This window comes from Naegleria fowleri (genome assembly GCF_008403515.1).
Source record: "Naegleria fowleri strain ATCC 30894 chromosome Unknown tig43, whole genome shotgun sequence".
NCBI lineage: Eukaryota > Heterolobosea > Eutetramitea > Acrasida > Naegleriidae > Naegleria > Naegleria fowleri.
The window spans coordinates 696628-718391 of NW_025407975.1; the positions used below are offsets into that span (position 1 = coordinate 696628).

Consider the following 21764-nt stretch of genomic DNA (forward strand, 5'->3'; position numbering starts at 1 on the left):
TCACCACTCGGATGGGGATTATTTCGATTCATCATCATTATTATTCTCATCATTATTATTCTAACAAGAGATATAAACACACAATTCATCTTCATAATTGTCGTAATTATTTGTAAAACACAACATTCATCATGGTTCTAGGCTTGTTATATTCCATTCTAGGCTTCCAACAGACACATAGCTTTCATGAGCAGTTACAAAGTTATGATAAGGAAATTAGGTACTATCAAACCCGACAGAGAAAATTCAATGCAAAGGTCCATTCAGTTCCGTCCAAGATCAGCCAAATTATATTGATGTTAGGAGTTGCTGTTTGTGTTCCAATCTATATGTATATACCACCTCCGAATTTATATTATGTGATGGTTGGAGTGATGGCTTTGTTTTTAGCTGTGTAAGTAAAGAGTTGATGGTGAGGCTTGTATGAATGATGATACATGATCGGAAATGATTCATCTGATGATGGACATAATATTGATTATGAATGATTGTGTAATGATGGTTTTATGATGATTATATGATGATGATGAAAATCATGTTGTGTGTGATGTTGAAAACGGATTTAAATTTTACAATCATCATCATCTGAATGTTTATTGATCGCGAAAATAGAACCTATTTCATTAAGAAAGTGGTCATGATCTACTACAGTAGTACATTATCATCTTATAACTATGATATCGAACAATTATTATTGAAACAAAAAGAAATTTTAGAGGACTTGAAACAAAAGAATGATTATTATGCAACTCATGATTTAATACAAAAATATGAACGAGCGATTAATGTTCTTCAAAAGCATATTCAACATAAAAGGAAAAGATTGCAAAGCACTAACCACAAAAGAAATTCGAAAAAGAAAGTATCGCATCAAATCAAAGATGTTATATTGGACGATGAAGATGACATGGAAGTTACTGAGGTTTTAATTGCAAATTATCCTTACTTTTCTTATGAAGTATTTAAAAAGTATGCAAATACACCTGCTGTATCTTTAGGATTTCAGGAGCCAGTTCCGCATACGGCAATTGAAGATTCATCTCCTAAAGAAATGAATACCATTTGTGTGCAAACAGAATCTTCACTGGCTCAAGAATCTCATATACAGCAAGAGGAAACAAAGAAATTGTTAAAAGAGAGTATGACCAAGCTGTTCACATTAGTGGCCTCACTTAGTAATCAACAACGAAAATTGCAACAAATGCATGCTATTAGAAGTATGCCAGAAGGTTTATCAAATGAGAATGAATTCTCAACGAGTCGTTCCTCTCGATTATCCATCACGAATGCTGACAGTAGTAGTAATCTTCAAAAAAAGTCACACTCTTTTACATTACGGAAACAAGACAACGAAAATACAGAGTCAAACATGCAGGAAGGAATATCTAGCTCCTCAACTATTGGGGAACCACTTGCATCAACTCCTCAAAGAAAAAGATCAAACAGTTTTCATGGAGGCACTCCAAGTAAGGAGTCTTCATCCACAAACGGAGCCAACAATACATTTTCAAGAGATAGTTCACAGCAAGCTAATGAAGAGAATAATAACGATTCCAATATCATTACACATCAACAACAATTAGAGCAAGAACTCGCAAGACTCAAGCAAAAAGATTTAGCATTAAGGGAACGAGAGACAAAAATCATCCAATACGAAAAACAATTGAATAGTCTTTCTGCGACTCAGAATCAACAACCTATTGGTGCTGACGCCCTCTATTCGTCATCTCTGACAGGACGATATAAAGTCTATGTGGAAAACAACAAGACCGGATTCGTAGAAAATAAGAAGGAAACCACTAAACCTAACTGGTTTGACCGATTGTTAGATAGAATTGTTGGTCAGTCTCCTGAGACATGTTATGCTCTCATTTGTTCTCAGTGTTGCTCTCATAATGGTTTGCTCATGATTGAGGATGCAGAAAATCATGCCGGATACAGATGTTGGAATTGTGGTTGTTTAAACATTAGACAAACATCAACTGTTGACACTATCAACGATAATGCAAGTACCACCACGAGTGTTGTGACTGAAATGGATGAAGATGACAGAGAAGAAAACCACGATAAGCAAGAAGAAAGCATAGAAGAAAGAAAAGAGAGTACCTCTGCAGAAGAACACGTCGACCATGAAGAACAGATCGAACTTGACCACGAATAATTGACATCGATTTACTTCTTTTGTTGTTTCAATTTTTGCATGAGCTGTTCTTTGCTGGTATTACGTTTTCGTTTCTTGTCGTCTGATGACGGGGAAACATAATCTTCTGAACTACTTGCTTGATTCTTGGGATTGCTTGGCGATGTGACGGAGGAAGAGCTTGTGGCTTTCTGCTTCCTGGATGGTAACTGTTGATTGGATGACTTTTCTGAGGAAGCAGATGGTAACTTTTCTGCTGAAGAGGATGATGCCGTTGAAGGTGTCTGAGACCGTTGCACCACAAGTCTTTGTTGCTTTGACGATTCCTCATTATTATTGAGGGATTTCACCAAATGGAAAGGAAAGGCAGTATCGAGAACCATAACATCTGGGTCAACAATTTCCACACATAACTTCCTTCTATAATTTTTGGATGTCTTGACAAAGATGCGAATATCAATGTGCTCGAATGCTGTGAGTATCGTAGTTTTTTTCGTTTTGTCATCACTAAACGAAATGGAGTCATTTTGCTCATTATATTCCATCTTGGTATACTTGACATTGTCCTTATTCAAGAAAATGACATGTTCGAATCCAAAGCGTGGAATAAACACCACAATGGCGTTGTCTCTTACTTGTGTTATATAAGCTCTTTCCTTTTGAACAGGATTAGAGTTAAAGTAAATATTAGTATATAATTCGACCGATGAGCGTTGAGCATATTGTGACATTCTATTTCTCTTGTTGAGCTCTGTCATGAGTCTTCTCGAATATTCTCTATCCGTTAGCTTTGCTGTCAGAGGATAATAACCAATGGCTGCTCCTAATAATCTGTGTACAATCACATCTGCATATCTACGAATAGGTGAAGTAAAGTGAGTATAAATTGGAACAGCTAAACCATAGTGCCAATAATCATTTTGACTGTGATCTCCTGAAATGAAATAAACTGCTTGTTCCATACAACGTGTGACAAGTATACGAACGAGAGTATCCATGTACTTGTCCTTAATGGCACCAGATTTTCTAATACTACTCAAAGAGTCATTCAGGGCTTTGGATGATGAAATATCGAGTGTAATTCCATGTCTCTTCAACATTTCTAGCAATGGTTCAAATTTTTTTGGATTTGCTGGCGGGTGACGACGCAAACATGCAACCATTGGAAATTCTTTTGTAATCTTTTTGGCAACAGCAATGTTGGCGAGCAACATGAACTCTTCAACCATAGAGTTAGTTTCACGCAATTGATACAGCTCTACATCCGTTGGATTTTGAGATTCAGTCTCCATGCTAAATTTGACAGCTGGAGAGGCAAGGGTTAAGGAACCAGCTTCAGTTCTCTTTTTTTTCAAAATTTTAGAAATGTGCAAAAGAAGTCGCAAATCAGTGGCCAATTCATCGTCTCTGTCCTTATCGTCAATCACTTTCTGAGCTTCCTCATAGGTCATGGATTTTCGTGATCTTATCAATGATTTGGTAAAGTCAACACTCAAAATATCACCTTCAGGAGAAAACTTCCAAATGACTGAGAATGCCAAACGATCTACATGTTGCCTCAATGAACACAAATTGTTTGTAAGTAAACTTGGCAACATTTCAATTCTTCTGTCTACCAAATAAACAGTGGTTCCTCTCTTTGCAGCCTCCAAGTCGATGGCTGATCCTTCCTTAACAAAATTTGTCACATCTGCAATGTGAACACCAACTTCAATGCATCCATCTGGTAATTGAATTGCATGTAAAGCGTCATCAATATCGGTACATCCTGGAGGGTCTACACTCACTATATTTATATGACGCAAATCTCTTCTACGCTCCATATCTTGTTCGGAGGGTTGCCAATCCTTATCAGGAAGACAATTCATGACCGATTGAGAAAATTGATAATGTGGAACATCATGTTCAAGTAAAATAACTTCAGATTCAGCATCGGTATTGTAAATTTCTCCAATGGTGCTCACATAGTGACCATCTGGGTACTTGGAAGTGGCTTTCCATCCATCAATGGCTACAATAATTCTCTTGTTTAACAGTTCCTTAGATTGTCTTGACAGTATTCTAACTTTTGGAATGCATCTATTGACTGGAACAAAAAGAACCTTATTAAGTCCCTCTGCTGGTTCAGTTTCTTCGTCTAAACTTCCACAATAGGATTTCCAATTTCGTTTGATAATACCAACAACCTTTCCTGTTGGAATGGTACGTTCAGAGTTCATGAATCTTGAGTAGAAGGACGAAGTCACAGAGGTCTTTCCATCTTGTTGTTCGTCAATATTTTCACCAGTAACGATGGATGTGCCATCATCTACTAAAACTTCATTGTCATCCATAACGGCGCTTGAGGAAGGTTTGGACCATTCTGATTTTGGTAACAACTCTACTGCAACAATGTCACCATGAATGGCCCTATTCATGTGCTTGAAGTTTTTGATGAATACAGTGTTAAAAACTTCTGTACCAGCTTGTGCTGCTTCTGAAGAGGTATCTTCATTATCATTCGTTTCGGAGATCATTGAGCTCAATTCTTCTTCGGCCTCTTTTTCAGAGCTGTAATTTGAAGAAGGCGCTGATACATTTTGTTTTGGCCTATTCTTGTCTTTCAAATCAACAACAAGTTCTTGCATGCCTCTTAGTGTCACAAAGGCCTCATTAATATTATTTCTATTGACTGTGATTCTACCTTGATGTAATTTTCTAGTTTTTATCCTTCGAAGCAGAGTGTTCATTGGGAGATGATCTTCAAATATTTTCTTTTCGCCGTCTCCGTCAGCCATTTCTTCATCATCGTCTTTAATTTCGTCTGTGTAGTTTAACAGTTCCAATAACTCTTCAGGATAGGTTGACGGACTTTCATTCACACGTTCTCTTATGAAATCATGAATAGTTTTTGCTGTAATCTCCATTTCCGATGCTTTTCGTAAATTTTCCTTGTCATTGGTTAACAAATAAATAGGTTTGCTCTCTGCCAATTTTCGCATGTACCACAGAGCTGACACTCTAATTGCTCTATCATTTCTATCATTGGCACTTTCATTAGCCTGCCTTTCTCCAATATAAGTTTCTTTATGATGTTCATTTGAAAAAACATAAAAATGTTTTCCATCCTTATCATCAATCAAAGTACGAATTCTCTTATAAATATTAATATTTTGATTCTTCACTTCATTGAGAACTGTTTCCAATATAATAGCATTCTTAATGCTCCGATGTTCCAAAATTGTAATTTGATGCAAAACTACATTAGTATCGGGAATAATATAACACTCTGCATTTTCCTCTAAAACCTTTCCAACTCCCGTTCCAATATCATCCCGTAAATAATGTTCCCGAACCACTTTCACGACATTTCCCTTTCTCGTTTGTTTGATGAAGGAAGTGTGGCTGCGTAAAGACATTTTTTTTTGTTTTAATTTTTTTTTCATCATTCAAAAATATTGAAGAACAGAAATTACAAGTTTTTGAATCTCTTGTTTGGGGCCCAATCGGAGAGAAGATTTGTTTTCATCAATTCTATCCAACATCAACAACGACAACGACATCAACAATATATTATTGTTTTTAATCAATCAGCTGGAGATAAAATCTTTGTGGTTGAAAAATGTCTTCTCAGAAAGAAGAACAGAGAAAGGAACAGGCTCCGCATGTTCAAGATGAATTAAATCATCATCATCATGATGATTATGAATTTAATGATTCCATAATTCAAAATTTTAAATCACATGAAAATCCGTTATTGAAGAAAGTTGGGAAATTAGAAAATGAAATTAACGAATTGGATAAAACTCTTGAAAATTTTGATCATGATAATTATTCTCTCTATCGAGAAGATCAATCTTTATTTGAAAAGCTTTCAATACGTGTAAAGGAACACTTTAGATGGGAAAAGTTTTATTCTTCGACCGATTGGAAACTAAAGTCTTATCTTCAAGATGTGTGCCCATTAGAATACTATGATGAACGTCTCAAAATATGCATGGATAAGAGTATTTTCAATCTTCTAAATGTGAATAGAGCTTGCAGATCTGAGTTAGAAGAAATGGAAAATTGTGTTAGATTGAGAGACAGATTCTATACTGAATATAAAAAGTGGGAGAAGGATAAAGTCACTGAAATGAGAGAGTCTGCATTTTATCCTGGATCAGGAGTGACAGCAAAGCAATATCAACAGTACATGGAGAATGCTCAGAAACAATACAACCTGCTCATGGACAAACTCGACAAGGACATTTCACAAAACTCTGACATTAAGGAATAGATTTTTTATGAAAAAAGGGAAAACTGGTCAAATAAGGATTTTGAATCTTGCGATGATAGATGCTCTGGATTGAATCTTACAACGTTGTGCGAAATTGCTCTAGACTCGATTTATTTGTCGATTACTTTTCGGTCAACTTGAGGAAAAAATCTTCGACCTTAATAGAGCTTCTCTGGTTGTGAGGTGTATCAATGTTAGTAGCAAGAATATTGGATAAAACCTTGAGTGAAGAGTCCTCTATCTTGTCAATGCTTTCAGAATTAATTTCCGGTTCACGAGACCCGTTTTTCATCGTTGGAGTGCTACTATCTTTTTGAGAATCGTTGAAATTGTTCTCATTTTCTTGACTTTCACTCAAAGCGATGTTAGATTTTTCAAAACAGACATTGGGAGACATTGCTACTGTCTTGGACGCAAAATGATCAAATGAATTCGATGTGTCTTCAGAGGAGGCAACTAAAAAAGGTGTCACAAGAGGCTCCGAGTTAGATCTACTGTCGTTAGGAAGAAGTGAAGTACGTCTCTTGTTTCCCAATGTAAATACCGAGTTGCTCCTAGTGGTTTTTTTTGTGTTTTCGTGAGTTTGAACGACCTTCAACAAACGATCTCTAATTTTTGAAACAAATTTGTAAACTACTGGATAAGGATCACCTTCCACGATGATTGAATTTGGAGCATCGTTTTGGTCTGTTTCACATCTCTCACCAGTACCATCTCCAAATTTGAATGAAAATTCAAGTGCATGCGATCCCAACAATGGAGAATCATATAATTGATTTTCTTCAAAATATCTCAATAAATTTTGGAGTAATTTCAACACAGCTCTCACACGTTTCTCCTCCAATAACTCTCTTCGAATCAATTCTAACATCTTTTCGATATAGAGTTGGTCATGCGTTGCAATTTTTCGTTCGCATTGCAAGGCATACACAGAAACTGAATTGTTTTTACCTTTTAGGCATATAGTATCCACAAAAAAGCAAACCATCGAAGGAAAATTGCTATCTAGTGCTAAAGAGGAGCGTCGACTCGATTGCGAAACAACTGCCTTGTGAATGCTATCATTCATCGTACTGGCAACATCCAAAATTGGAATTGCACTTCCTTGACCAGGTTCTAATACTTGAGATTCAAGTAAGGTCGTCACTCTCTGGTTGAGGTCTGAGAAGGAAAAGTTGTCTTGACCCAAATAGCTCGAAAAGAAATCTCTCGTTTCCGCTCTCAAATTTTCAACACCCTTAAAACTCAAAAGTGTTCCTTCTCCTATTAAAATATTCGTTCCATACATTCGATTCAATGATTCGAGTCGACTCGAAATGTTTACCACATCTCCTACGGCTGTGAAATTGAGACGATCATGAGTTCCAATATTTCCAACAAGACAAGCTCCTGTATTTAATCCAACACGAGCCGTAATTTCATAAGGTAGCTTCATTCTGTAAACTCTTGACATTTCTTCATTCACTTTTTTAAGTTCTGCAACAATTTGTAGAGCTGCTTTGCATGCAAGCTCGGCGTGATTTGGAGCTGGTTGGAAAGGGTTGTTGAAGAGTGCCATCACTCCATCTCCAATAAATTTGTCAATCACTCCATTGCACTCTTGAACGTTCTTTGTCACAACATCGAAATATCTGGAAATTACAAGAAGTAAATTGTTGATGGACAAATTTTCTGAGATGTTTGTGAAATTGGCCAAATCGGTAAACATGACTGTAATTTCTGCACTGACCATTCCCAATTTGGCTCCTGAAGAAGAACCATTAACAATATTGTGTACAACACTTTTTGGGATGTACTTCACGAAACTGGAATTCACACGTTCTACATTTTCAATACATCTCTGTAAAATATCAATTTCGTAAAATATCTTATTCGATGCTCTTTGTAATTTAGAAAGAGTGGTCTGTTCATGTGAAAGATTGCCACGTAATCTGGAAATGTGATATAACTTCTTGGAGACATGCCACAATGAAAACGAAATGAATGAAGTAAGACATAAAATTAAAGCAGTACCAACTGCTATGGTACACACTAATACTACCAGCAAGTAAACAAAGTGTTCCAGCAATACATCAGAAAATGTATAATTCTTTCGAGAAATGATAAAAATAAAATCCATTCCATACTGATCTACAATGTTTGTGACCACTAAAAATGATTCAGAAGTGTTGAGCTGTCGAATGGTCATCCATCGATTTAAATAGCAATAACCTCCATCTGTGGAATTTCCAATCGGTACGATATCGTTATTCACAGAGCTGCATGGATACGGTTCGCTCTCATTCAATGTTTTAGTTCGTCCAATGACTTGCTCAGATTCCACACATTCAGCAATTGTTTTTAGCATGCTGATTGTGTCTGGATTGGAAACTCCAAATGTATTCGTATTGCTAATGTTCTTAAACATCATGATATTATTTCTTTTTCCATTCGCGGTCAACACTGAAAAGTCTTTGAGAGAGGTCGAAAGAATATTTCCATTCTTTTCCATGAGGATCATGATGTAATCTGAGTAGGAAGATATAGATCCAAAATATTTCTCAATGTCGCTGAACAAGATGTGTACTCCTAATACTTCTTGAAAAGGAGGTCGAATAGTGTTTTGATTTTTCAGTCGTATACATGCTGAAATACTGAGCTTTGAGGTGAGGTCAACAAAAACACTGCTCCATTTGGTTATATTTATAGGACTGTCAGCTACTGTGGTGTACCATAATCGATCTCTTGGGTCATAAATAAATTGAGAGTCTAATGGAGTTGTATTTACAGGCCTCAAGAAGTCATCGGTAAAAAATTGAAATATGGAGTGTGCATCTCCTGGATATGTACTCAAATTCTTATATTGCGGTACGTATTGTAGCACATTCCTTGTCACGTACATCATGTTTAGTGAACCTTGACGTTGAATAAGGGCTGATTCTCCATTACCATTTCCATAGAGAATCATGTTCAATTCATCTTTGTGGACATAGAGTTTGGGAATTGCGGTCGTAGCGAGTCGTGAGAAAGGTTCTATAAACGTCCCATTTCCGCTCGTGTCGTTATAAAATAAGGAATGTACAAGAAAGTGTCGTTGAAGTTCTATCGAAGCTGTCGTTGCAATGTTAAAGAATTGAACCATTTTTTGAATAATATTTAAATTATTCAGGTTGGCATATTCCTGAACACTTTGACTTCCACTGTTTTTTAAAATAGGAATTGGTGTAATCGTTCAATGATTTTCATGGGCAACAATATTCAAGCCAGTAATAAGTAATGCAAGAAAAATTTGAACGAACACATAATTTCAAATAAATTACTTACGCTGAATACAAAATTGAGGTAGTTGCAATGATGCAAACTATAGTGTGAATAATAATCGCTATAATAAGTAAGTTACAGATTCTATTTGGTGGGCAAACACTATTATACAGATACTCCAATGTGTCAAAAATAACTCCTCTACATGAAGAATCTCCATAATCTCGTCTTCTTCCCTTAAAAATTTGTTCAAGTTGCTTTCTATTTTCTCGTGACTGTTCTGCTGATGAATCCGAAAGTTGCACGCTTGAAGTCACAGAAGTGCCCACTGCTTTTCTTCGTGGTCCAATTAATTTAATGCTCGAAAAAGAAGACCTTTTTCGTGCAGATGTTGATGCAGATGTTGTGTGCGTGTTGTTTTGTGTTGTGCTGACATTTCCATGATGACTGTGTTGAGCTGTCTTTGATAGATGGGGATGTGAAGAGGATGCTTGGCTATCTTTTGAAACATTTGAGATCTCTGTGTGATGATGATGTGAAAAGGAGTTGGACGGCGACTCTTGAATTTTGTGAAAAGATATCCCTTCATCAAATCGATTCATCTTTGCGTCCATTAATGTTCGATCGTAATGTTGCATCTCAATATTTTTCATAAAGGAATGTCTTCGTTTCGGAAATGATACGGCAGAGGATGAAGGATAGAAAATTTCTGAATTATTGTTGGCATTATAGGTATTAGAAGTCGTATTAGTCACATTATTATTTGAAATATTGTGTGTGGTTGATGTTCGTTTTTCATCATGATTTATGAAAGGGCTAGCAACTTTCATTACTGAAGTGTCAGATGTCAATGGTACGTGTGTTTCTTTGGATGTAACCAACACATTCTCATCATACAATTCTACGACTGATTCATCCAAATTTTGTATATTCGATAATTTAACTATTGAAAGTGGATTCTCTTGATGAGGAAATGGTTCCGTATCCATCCCAGCTGCCAAATGTTTTTTATCATGATGATCCTTATTGTCCATTAAATTATTTGTCGAATGAGTTGTCGTTGTTGTTGTGAGAGGTGTCGTTGATGCTTCAGGTTGTTGCATCAGGTTGTTGTTGTTTTGAATGTTGTTGTCGTCGGTCCTCATGAGCCTTGTAGTATTGTCTACATTAGGTATTTCCGTTTTTAATTTTACTTCAGGAGGTTTTTGTTGTTGTTGCTTTTCAGTTGAAGGGCTATGATGGACCTCTTGTTGGACATCGTTGTTGTTGTTGTTGATATTATTGATTTGGCTACTACTCGGTTCAGCTTGATGATGTTTTGGTTGTCCACCATCCGACGACATGTTGTTGTTGTATAGTGTTCAATACTCGTTGATAATGTCGGAGAGGAGAGAGAGAGGCTTCTCTTCTTTAGTACTTTGTGGGATGATGGCAAGAAGAAAAGCAACAAAGACCCCACCAACAAAAGAAAGAGATACAACAACAAGAAGGCTTTTATTGTTGTAACAATGTTGAGTGTGGTTGTTGATGTACTTTTTTCAAACAGGATGTTCATAACTCTCTGATGAAGCGAGTTAGTGTCTTCCGCTTCGTGATTGTGGGAGAGAATTTAATTTGATGCCGCCCGCATTATCCCAATGTCGGCTCGTTTTTACTTTTCAAGAGAAAGCCATGAGCGCATCATCGAGTACTGAAATGCGCGTCTATCAACGAATGGGGCGTCTCAGTGGATTTTTTGGTCCACTTTGATAGAGTTTTAATCATAATCATCCATGACAGGATCATCCATGGTGGTTGGAATACTTTCTTTGGAGTTGAAATTCAGGAGATTCTCTTGTGTTTGATGAGGAGTGTCAGGAGATGCACATGTGGAAGTCCATGTTGCTTATTTTCACTTTTGGGTTTGCAATTCTGTTTGAGGAGACCCTTTGACAACAACAATTTGACAATTATTGAAACACCGTCATCATGTACACTTCTGACAGAAACACTTCAAGAATCTCCTTCATCTCACGATGTTCGAGTAGAGGTTGTCGAGGAAAACGTGGGGACAAGATGTTAGAGAGCTTTCAACATTTCGAGATCTCAAAAATGCCCAATTTCATCACCCGTTCGTTTTTCAAATCATCACGAACGTATTCCTCACCTCCCTATGGATGCTGGCTGAAAGGAGTCCCTTCCGAAGTTGTTTTGTATCATATTCTCATGTTTGCCGATTTGAAAACAGTGGTAAATTTTTTCTGTATGAATAAGGAATATTATTTAAGTTTTATTGAAGGTCAGTGCGATGATGATCACCAGAATGGTAATACCACAATGGTGAGAACTGCTGATGCTCGCAGTGGTAATTTGGAAATGAGCAATCATTGTGACGAAAACAGTAGGACCATGTTGGATGCCAATGAATGGTGGTATCATTATTGCAAAGGACTAATACCGTCTCGAATTTATAAAAACACAACGAGAGATGAACAAGAACTTGATGAAATTTCCAACTCGAGAGAACATAGAAAACAAGTCGTTCAGCTATTGTTGAATTATTTGGAAATTTTACGCATCGACAATGGTAAATTGCGATTCTCTCAACCTAATTTTTCTCCATACAAGTGGATATCATTTCTGAAAGATTATTTCGCCTACAGATACTCACAACAACATTACAAACCTATTTTAGATCTAGACGAAGAAGAATCACATGATGAAGACCATGTGAGCAAGATTCTTCTTACCAATGATTTTCATTCATTTTATAATGCACATACAATTTTGAGAGGGTGTTGGGAAACAGTATGTTCTAAACACGAATTATTGTGTGTATCGAAGAATAGTAGTACAGAATCAAATGATCTGCAGACCCATCAAGGGTCGAACATTACATGTTACCACTGGATGGCTCATCTCACTCAATATTCTGCAACACCAGAAAATAGTTGGAATATTTTACTGGGTGTTGACAATTTCTTCAACCCAGCTCGAACTTCCTCTAGCATGGATATTCATTATACAATTGGTACCAGATTGCATGACGATGAACAAATCTATGTCAACAAAACAAATTCATCCCTGCAGCAAACACCTTACCCAATTTCAAACGGAATTGGATATTGTGTTCAAACAGATGCACCACTTTTGAATGGTAATACTTCATACTCATTCATGGATACCAACGATGAGGGAGATCTTTTTGGAATATCATTTTATTTTACACCTCCAGATACAATTACACTCAAAATTTTTGGAAAAGGAAGAAATGCAGAACAATCATGCGAGAGAGTTGAGGAAATGTGTGTTGTGAATACTCAGATTCCCACTGATCCTTCGACACCAATATTCTATCCAGCTGTATCACTCACATCTGGTCAGTGTGTAACCTTATTACCTTGGAACGGAGACCTTGATGTTTTATTACGACATGTAAAAGCATTGAGAAATAAGAATCACTGATGTACTGACGATTTGTAATCTCACTCCCACTCATCTTGGTGAGATGAGATTGAACTGAGAAATAATTTTTTAAAAACAAAGTCAATTGATTGCTCGTCCGACATTGGAATTAGTCACTTTTTCAAGAGGCACACCATAAGCTTAAGATCCTCCCGCCGTTGAAATTAAAAATTAAACGTTACAAAAAAATGATTGAAATTCAAACAGCATGTTCCTGTCACTCCAATTTTCATTCGCAAGACGAGATGATGTGTATCGGAACGTGTTCTAATACAATGCAAACAGGCAGGAAGAAAATATATCATGAGAACTCATCATGTCTCATGTGGCTAGATTCAAAAAACGATATCCCTGTTGTGAACAATATCTTTTCCAATCGTCACCTCGATCATCATGATGAATATGTTCAGAAATATCGGAGGAAGGCTTCTTTCGGAGGAGATATTCATACATTATTCACAAGAGGAACGATATCAAAAACTTTAATGATCATCCTATTGATGACCTTCCTCATGAGTCATCCTTTTGTGCTTCTCGTCTATTCGAGTCCTCTCAATCTCGTAATTCCCGATGAAGAAACTAATACCAAGCTCATTGTATGTGAGGAAGGAATCAACTTTTTACGAAGCCTGAAAGAACCGAACATTGCCGTCGTTGCTGTTGCAGGAAGAGCAAAAACGGGCAAGTCCTTTCTCATGAATCACTTACTGAGAGTGGATCATGCAGAGGGCTTTCCTGTACAAGTTTCTTTCAAGCCCGGAACGAAGGGTATTAGTATTTGGAGTGAGGCTTTCAAATACCCCAAGAATGGAAACAAGGAAGTCATCAAACGATCATCCTTATTGGATTCAAGAGCCTCGACAACCATGAGTAGCAATCAACAACATCATCATCAGGACGATTACATGACCGTCGTTTTTATTGATAGTGAAGGATTAGGTGCTCCCGGAAATCCAGCTCATTCCTATGACCCCAAACTTGCAACCCTAACAATTTCTCTTGCTTCTCTTCTTATTTATAATTTAAATCATGAAATTCAAGTTTCAGACATTAACTTGTTGCACAGTGTTGCTACCTTGTCGAGTGTTTTTGAGAATCAATTCAATGAGACCTTTCCTTTTCCACCCATATTGTGGACCATTCAACAATATGAACATGATCTCATGAATTATACTCATGAAGAGTATTTGGACTGGGTACTCCAAGAGAAACCAAACATTTTCAATACGGACGAAATTAGAAGGTACAATGAAACGGTTCGTGTTGTGAAGCAATTTCCAGAGTTTGTAAAACCTAGAATTTTGCTGTTAAATCATCCACACAAGACGACAGGTCTTCCTCGATTGCCATCTCTGAAATATCACGAATTGGATTTAGAATATCAATATCAAGTGAGCTATTTGAGACAACTCATTGAAACCCGTCTCCGACCCAAACAGTTCAAACATCTTGCAGTATCTGGAGAATATTTGGCCAATTTGATTGAGAGCATGGTCCAACATATGAACACTCTTGATACAGCAGATGTTGGATTGGCACTCATTAAGGAGCTGTCATTCATATTGAAACAACATTGTTTGGAAAATTACAATCAAAAATTGCATTCCATACCTCTTCCACAAGATTTGGACTTTCTTCAAAGTCAACACGAGGAAATGAAAGCACATGCTCTCAATATTTTCAAGAAAAATTGTACAGGAGGATTAGAACTTTTTGGAAATATGGAATACTATCACGATCTGGAAAAACAAATTGATAAGATATTCTCTGATTACTTACCAAACAATGGTGTGGCAGCATTCAAAGAGTGTTCAGATATTCTCTCAAAATTATTTGATCAATATATTACTAAAAACCAACTCGGAGAAGGAGGAGGAGTTGAACAATTTGACAAGGCTATAGAAATGATGAAACAACTCTATTTCCAACAAGCAAAAGGACCAAATGAAATTAAGCAAAAGGTTTTGAAAGATTTTGAAATCAATACAGCAACTGCCGCAAGAAATCGAATTCTCGACAAAACTACTGCTGAAGATTCTACATTGGCTGTCTTTTCATTAGTTCTTGGTACATTCACCTTCTACGTTTTGGCTCTCATTCCCAAACGATTTGGTTTTGTCAATGTCAGCCAATTTTTACTCAGTTTGTGTTACTTTACTGCCACCCTGACCATCCTCATTGTTTTGGCTTGGTTCAATATCATGGGTTTGAGATTTGCATCTCTCAGTTACTACTCGTCACGAATCAAAAACTCCATACTTCACATATTTCTCTTCTATGGGTATTTCAAATTGGGAGCTTCAATCCTGATTGGACTCATCATGCTTTTCATATTTTTCAAGATTTATTTCTTTATCAAATCGAACAAGATCGTGAATATGGAACCAGAGCACTCAGAGCCGCATGATTTTGATTCACACAATGAGGAAGATGAAGATGGTTGGATCGATGAAAATTATCTCTCGGATGGCATTCCTGCAACTGTCACCAAACGAAACCGACATGCATACATGCCTCCAAGCTCACCACTCATGTATCCAGCACAAGACATTGCCGCTACATTCAATCAATACAGTCCCACTCCAAGTCCTTATTTGAAAGCGAGTTTATTGAGCATGGCAAGTCCTAGAACTCCCAATAATTATGCATCTCCAATGTCAGCATCACGAAGAATGCAACAGCAACAACAATATTCTATAGGAACTCCCTATTCAACAACAGCGTATGAAAGACAATTTTTGACGCCACCATCCATTCCAATGCGAATGAAAGTTCACCAAACTCCCTCTTTCCACACACCTCACACAATTTCTGCCTTAAGGAAAAATCATCCCGTTTCTTCGAGTAAGAAAACAAAAACACATATTTTGTACAGTACAGGAAAAGTCTATGACCGATATCAGCATGAACAGGATTAGTGAACAGAACTATTTATTGAAACGCCCTGAATGAAACTTTGTACATTGGTTGAAACAGTGGAATAGTACTCCTTAATATGAGGCATCTGACTGTGATGAGAAATTTTGTCAAGAGTTTGAGCAAGACGTTGAATAACCTTGTCGTCTGGATATTTCATCAAAAATTGTCCAATGAAATCCTTCATATTCTTTCCAGTTTCTGCTTGGTCGTTCTCCCCCTCTTCAAATAATTTATCAAAGTATTGAGCATATTCTGTGTATTTTGAGTTGTTCTTGACCTGTTGAAGCTCATATAGCCATTCTTCATTCGATATTTGATTACGTGACCTCAATTCATATACTGTAGAAATAGAGTTGTCTTGCAAATACCTCTCGACTGGTCTAAATATGAAATTATCTTTTTCAAGAGCGTAGGAGGCCTTGTCAACGGCTGTTGGAATTCCAAGCTCCAATGCAATGAGGGACAAATCTTTGGCTCTTTTCACCACAGGACCTACAAGAGCAAAGTATCTCATTTGTCTATTTCCAACATTGCCTTGAGCACAAACACCACTTGCAACTCCAATTCCCACTCGAAGTGGTTGATGAGAATTCTTCACCAGAGTAGCATTAATGTGGGAAAGAGCTGTCAAAATTTTTAGAGTCGTATCTAATCCCATCTGAATCACTCCGTTAGGCTTATCGGCAAAGATAATGCTGTATTCACAATAACTCTTAATTTGTAAATCTGCTCTTACTGTTTTACAAATGGTTGATACACCTGTCAAGAGTTTGGAAATGGTGGATGTTAATTCTTCTGAATCCTGGAATTCCTCTTCCAAGTTGGCCACATGAATGTGCAAGACACAACAATGTTTATCGCTGAGACCCAATTTAAACATGTTGTGAGAATTCAGACTGGATGTATGACCTGATGTTGTGTTCATGTGAAGAGCACTTTCTCCAACTTTTGATTCACTAGCCTGTGAACGCGAAGCCATTGAAGCAGACTCGGACAGATTTGCTTGTGATTTGTTATTGGCGACATTTGGCATGGCATCTTTTGATTCATCTGTTGACATACCACGATGAAGTTGATTCAACACAGAGTCTGGCAAGAAGGCTCTGAATTCGCTCAACCATGCAACCGTGTCAGTCAAGCTTGAGTAAATACTTTTAGCCTCAGAGAAGAAGGAAGTTCTTGGCTTGATATTTGACAAATCTAGAATTTCAATCTTTTTGAAGTCTTGTTGCAACTTGGAAAGGGGTTTTGTCACAATATAGCCAACCACAATACTAATGGTGACACCCAACAGTGCAACTGCACAAGTGACACCTATCATGATATAGCTGCTCATAATGATACCTTCCTTAATTTCATTTTCCTCAAAGACAAGTGTCAATCGCCACTTTAGGTTATAAAATTGAAAGGGACTACTCGAAACCAAATAGGAAACACCATTCACAGTTGTTGAAAATTGAACAGTCTCTACCTGTGTTTCAATGACTTGCTTCATAATGGTTCCTGCATTTCTTGTCGAAATGTCAGATGCATTCACTCTCTTATACTGAAAATCAGCAATTTCTAAAGAACTTCCAATGACATAACCACTCTCGTATTCAGACAGAACAATGTAACCTCGATCCAAAACTTTGAGAGAAGAAAGGAACATGGCAATCATATCAAGACCAATGTTCACTTTTGCAATTCCAATCCGTTGTTTCTTTGACAAGTCCGTTCGGTTATAGACTGGAGTTGTCCAAAACGTTTGCAATGAAGAGTTAATGACTTGATAGACAGAACCAAAAGCACCATTTGGATATTTCTTAAACAATTGTTTAGATTCAATGTAATAATCCACGTATGCAATGGGATATTTTGTCAAGTTGAGGAAATAAGGTCGATCAATCACTCCAGTCTCCTTATTGAGAACGTATGTCAAAAAGTTTTCACCAGGCATCTTTTTAGCATACACAAGTTCCATGGATTGTGTCGAAGCATCTAGACCCCAAGTCAGGGCTTGCAATTGGTTGAGACCATTCTCTGCTAGTGCCAAATTGACCAAGGTGATTTGAAAGGTTTTCATTTTGGAAAACAAATAATATCGAATGCTATCCACCACATCAATATAAGAGTAGTGATAATTATTTGCTACTTCTTCAGCCACTTGTTTAGCTGGAAGTAATTGACTTGATAGGAACGAGACAACCTTGTTATTAATGTTGTCAATAATGACGTTGACAGATTTCATGGCATATGTTTCATTGACAACAAAGCTAGTGAGCCAAATAGATACAGCTGTGAGCAAGACCACAGAAGTGATAACTATGATGAGAAACAAACGGACTGACAAACAGAAAGACATGAATTTCGAACGTTGTGTTTTGTTGTGACCATGAGAAAGCAAATCGACTTCGTCGGTTTCAAGAGGAGAAGAGCTTTCGTGAGTGGTGACAGGGGATATTTTGGGTGCCATATCTTTTAACTAGATGTGTGCTTAGAGTGGTATTTGTTTTTTTGTTTGTAGAGGTAATTCGACATGACATGAATTTTTAATGTATTGACTGCTCGAGAAGATAAATCTCTCGGCAGTAATGTCTAATTTAAAGAGATTGAACCGACATTAGAGAGTGTTGACATTTGGATGTTAGCCTGTTCTTTGATGGCGAATAATACTCAACAAAGGGAGATACACCACGTTCGGTTATTAGTGATGGTTGTAAACTCGAATTGCATCAATGACATCAAAACAAATAACAATCTAGAGATTTGAATCTACTGAGAGATGTTCGATAGAGATTTGCGAAATTTGTGTAAAATGAAAATATTCAAAAAATGGAAATTTGTGCCTAACACTTCAACATAAGAACCCCATTAACGAAAACATGTTTGATGTTGTTGTGCATGTTGAAATCATTTCCTCTCCATGGAGATTTCTCACGAATATGGTGATCTGCTGCGATAATTCTCTTTGAGCGGCAAATGACACACCACCCTTTCAATCCCAAAGAAGAAGTGAAAATCATTATTTCATGATCCTTCCAATCAAAACGAAACAGCTTTTATGTCATTGGAAGAATATGTGACCCATCTTGTGATAAAGAATGGTTGTAAAGACCCTAAGTGCTCCAGTGCCTCATCACAGTAGATGAGCGAATTCTCATCGCGCTTTTTTGTTTCCTTTTGTGTCCAATTTGGAACTGGCCATTCCGCGCTGGAAATTCAAAGAACAAAAAAAATATGAAAGACTTGTTATTGGTAAGTCAGCATCAACCACACACCTTCCTTCGTGATATCTTTGAAATGGTTCACACATTTGACAAATTTCCAACATTTCTCTCAACAATGGCATCTTTTCATGAAACCTGCCATCTCTCGTGTGATCATCATCCTGATGATCTTCTCATCTTCATAGGCCTATATTTGTTGGATGGCAGGTTGTGTGGGAGTGTGTGGCTTGCATCGTTTCTATCTCAATTCCCCACTCTTGGGTTTGATTTACTTGTTGAGTTTGGGTTTACTCGGAATGGGTCAATTATTGGATGTGTTTTTCATTCCGAGTTTAGTCGAGTCGTGTAATCGAGGTCGACTCTTCTATTATGCATCATCATCATCAAACACCAACACCGCTACCACAGACACTACTGGACCACATTATTATTCTTTAGGAAATCATGGAGGAATGAATTTGGGACTCGGAGGATTGACCTTTTCATTTGGAGGTAGTGGTGGTGGTGGTGGTCATCATCCCTATTCCAATCGGAACTTCGATGATATGCATCAGAATGCTCCGTCCTATGTTCCACCACCTCCTCCTCCGACTACTACCTCTTCTCAACAGTCAGCAACCTCCGGAGATGGAAATGAAACTGAACCACCACCACCTCAAGAATATATTCCTCCAACGGCCAATCCATTTATTCATTTCAATTCATCGAATCATGAAGGAATCTCTTTGGTGGTGAATGGTCAAACGGTGGATTTATCCCAAGGAGGAACTTTCTTTATCGATGAAAATGGAACGATTGAAGGAGGTGTCGGTGTTGACGACGATGATTTTGACACTGGATACACAAACAATCAAATATTTGAGGATCAAGCTCGCAGGAATCGTGAGCATTTGGATCGATTGAATCGACAACGTGTGATGGAACAAAATCAGAGAGCCATGGAAAATCAACAACGAATGACTCGAGAGGCCAATCAGAGACATTTTGAAACTATGAGGCGAGTGAATGACATGAATATGCAGAGTATTCGTCGAATGAATGAACAAAATCGAAATATGATGTTTCAACAAAATCAGAGAATGCAATTCCAGAATAATTTGAATCAAACGATGAGAATGAATCAAATGAACAATTTTAACACTTTCAAAAGAAGGTAATACACGTGTCAATCACTGAAATGCATTTTGTGTGGTAAATTGGGTAGACGGGATAACCCAACTGAGAAAATATTTATGTAAAAAATAATTGTTGGATATTGATTCGTATATAATTAATTTAAATGTTTTTAGTCGTGATAAGTGACCGAATTCGAGAATTTGGTACAAAATTCTATTGCTTTTTCTTTTCTTCTTGTTTGGTGACACTAACAGCAGGAACAGATGGATGTGAATCAAAATACCAATCCAATCCAACACCAACAAACACAATGGTTGCACCAATTAATTGAGCTTGTGAAAATGAGTGTCCATAAATCATTACAGAAAGTAAAAAGGTAAATAATTTTCTCACAGTATTGATAAACGTAATTTCCACGTTGTCAAACTCGGCAAATCCCCAGAAGATGAAAAAGCTTCCAATCGTTCCTGAAACGCACAACAATACAATATTCAAAATAATGGAGGGATGTCTCAAACAAAAATCAATACCTTTCCAAAACTCTCCAAAGTAAATCATGCATACGAAAAACAACAGACTTGTGTAAATTTTGGTGAAAAACATGAGTTGGTCTGAACTTGGTTTTGCTTCCTTTGGTTTGTTTTTAAAATGTTGTTTCATCAATTCTTGAACTGCATTATTCACACCATCGGCACACACAGAGACAATGAGCAACATTAAACCAAATGCAGTACTTTCCGCATGTTGTGACTTTTTGTTCTCTCCAAACATGTAAAAAGAAATTCCCAAAGTCGCTACAAGCACTGCCACAATTCTTGGCATGGAATAACGCTTTCCTACAATTAAAAAACAAGAAGACATGGCAGTGATCATTTTACATGATTTTGCCAACACCTGAGTTGGAAAATCCACATATTTCAACGCTCTATTTCCCAACCCAATTCCTGTCGAGTGAGTGATTGCTGACATGACAAAGAATTTTTGAGTCTCAAAACTCACAGCCGCTCTAATTTGATCATGTTTTTTCGAATAAATAATTTTTCCTAACGCTGCCACTATATCAAACAAACTCTCAATAAAACTTAAAAAGAATGTATACGTAAACACTTCGGGGTTACTCTCTCCGAATTTTGTTTTTGTAATTTCCTCCTTGAATGAATTCGCCGTAATGAAACACACAAGAATTCCGAGAGCAATTTTTGCAAATTCCATCGGATGAGTTTTGTATGATTTATGATGCGAATGATCATGATGATGAATCACGCTCAAATTGGCTACCGATTCCGAGTGAGAAAGATTGGATGAAATGGCAGAAGCAGTTTGGGCCATTTTTTTTGTAAAAAAACTGTACAATTTTTGTAAACTCGAATTTGAGTGACACGTGTTTCGGAATTTCTTTGAAAGGACTTTAATGTACACAAGATTGAGATAGAGCTAC

At 37.1% G+C, this 21764-nt stretch overlaps 9 protein-coding genes across 9 annotated transcripts; 5 read left to right on the plus strand and 4 right to left on the minus strand.

Annotated features, from left to right (window-relative positions):
• Positions 1-131: 131 nt before the first annotated feature.
• On the plus strand, positions 132-2161 carry FDP41_005301 (uncharacterized protein; the record flags this gene model as incomplete). Its single annotated transcript, XM_044708812.1, has 2 exons — positions 132-394; positions 613-2161. The coding sequence occupies 2 exons, from the start codon at positions 132-134 to the stop codon at positions 2159-2161; spliced, it is 1812 nt and encodes a 603-aa protein (XP_044560687.1).
• An 11-nt stretch (positions 2162-2172) lies between these two features.
• On the minus strand, positions 2173-5538 carry FDP41_005302 (uncharacterized protein; the record flags this gene model as incomplete). The annotated part of the gene is made up of 1 exon (XM_044708813.1): positions 2173-5538. The coding sequence occupies one exon, from the start codon at positions 5536-5538 to the stop codon at positions 2173-2175; it is 3366 nt and encodes a 1121-aa protein (XP_044560688.1).
• A 203-nt stretch (positions 5539-5741) lies between these two features.
• FDP41_005303 (uncharacterized protein) lies at positions 5742-6398 on the plus strand (the record flags this gene model as incomplete). Its single annotated transcript, XM_044708814.1, has 1 exon — positions 5742-6398. The coding sequence occupies one exon, from the start codon at positions 5742-5744 to the stop codon at positions 6396-6398; it is 657 nt and encodes a 218-aa protein (XP_044560689.1).
• A 121-nt stretch (positions 6399-6519) lies between these two features.
• FDP41_005304 (uncharacterized protein) lies at positions 6520-10981 on the minus strand (the record flags this gene model as incomplete). Its single annotated transcript, XM_044708815.1, has 2 exons — positions 6520-9577; positions 9702-10981. 2 exons carry the CDS (start codon positions 10979-10981, stop codon positions 6520-6522), a joined length of 4338 nt encoding a protein of 1445 aa, XP_044560690.1.
• A 748-nt stretch (positions 10982-11729) lies between these two features.
• FDP41_005305 (uncharacterized protein) lies at positions 11730-13082 on the plus strand (the record flags this gene model as incomplete). The annotated part of the gene is made up of 1 exon (XM_044708816.1): positions 11730-13082. The coding sequence occupies one exon, from the start codon at positions 11730-11732 to the stop codon at positions 13080-13082; it is 1353 nt and encodes a 450-aa protein (XP_044560691.1).
• A 512-nt stretch (positions 13083-13594) lies between these two features.
• Positions 13595-16000, plus strand: FDP41_005306 (uncharacterized protein; the record flags this gene model as incomplete). The annotated part of the gene is made up of 1 exon (XM_044708817.1): positions 13595-16000. The coding sequence occupies one exon, from the start codon at positions 13595-13597 to the stop codon at positions 15998-16000; it is 2406 nt and encodes an 801-aa protein (XP_044560692.1).
• A 72-nt stretch (positions 16001-16072) lies between these two features.
• Positions 16073-18456, minus strand: FDP41_005307 (uncharacterized protein; the record flags this gene model as incomplete). Its single annotated transcript, XM_044708818.1, has 2 exons — positions 16073-16090; positions 16138-18456. The coding sequence occupies 2 exons, from the start codon at positions 18454-18456 to the stop codon at positions 16073-16075; spliced, it is 2337 nt and encodes a 778-aa protein (XP_044560693.1).
• A 764-nt stretch (positions 18457-19220) lies between these two features.
• Positions 19221-20367, plus strand: FDP41_005308 (uncharacterized protein; the record flags this gene model as incomplete). Its single annotated transcript, XM_044708819.1, has 2 exons — positions 19221-19238; positions 19396-20367. 2 exons carry the CDS (start codon positions 19221-19223, stop codon positions 20365-20367), a joined length of 990 nt encoding a protein of 329 aa, XP_044560694.1.
• A 172-nt stretch (positions 20368-20539) lies between these two features.
• Positions 20540-21655, minus strand: FDP41_005309 (uncharacterized protein; the record flags this gene model as incomplete). Its single annotated transcript, XM_044708820.1, has 1 exon — positions 20540-21655. One exon carries the CDS (start codon positions 21653-21655, stop codon positions 20540-20542), a length of 1116 nt encoding a protein of 371 aa, XP_044560695.1.
• Positions 21656-21764: the final 109 nt, after the last annotated feature.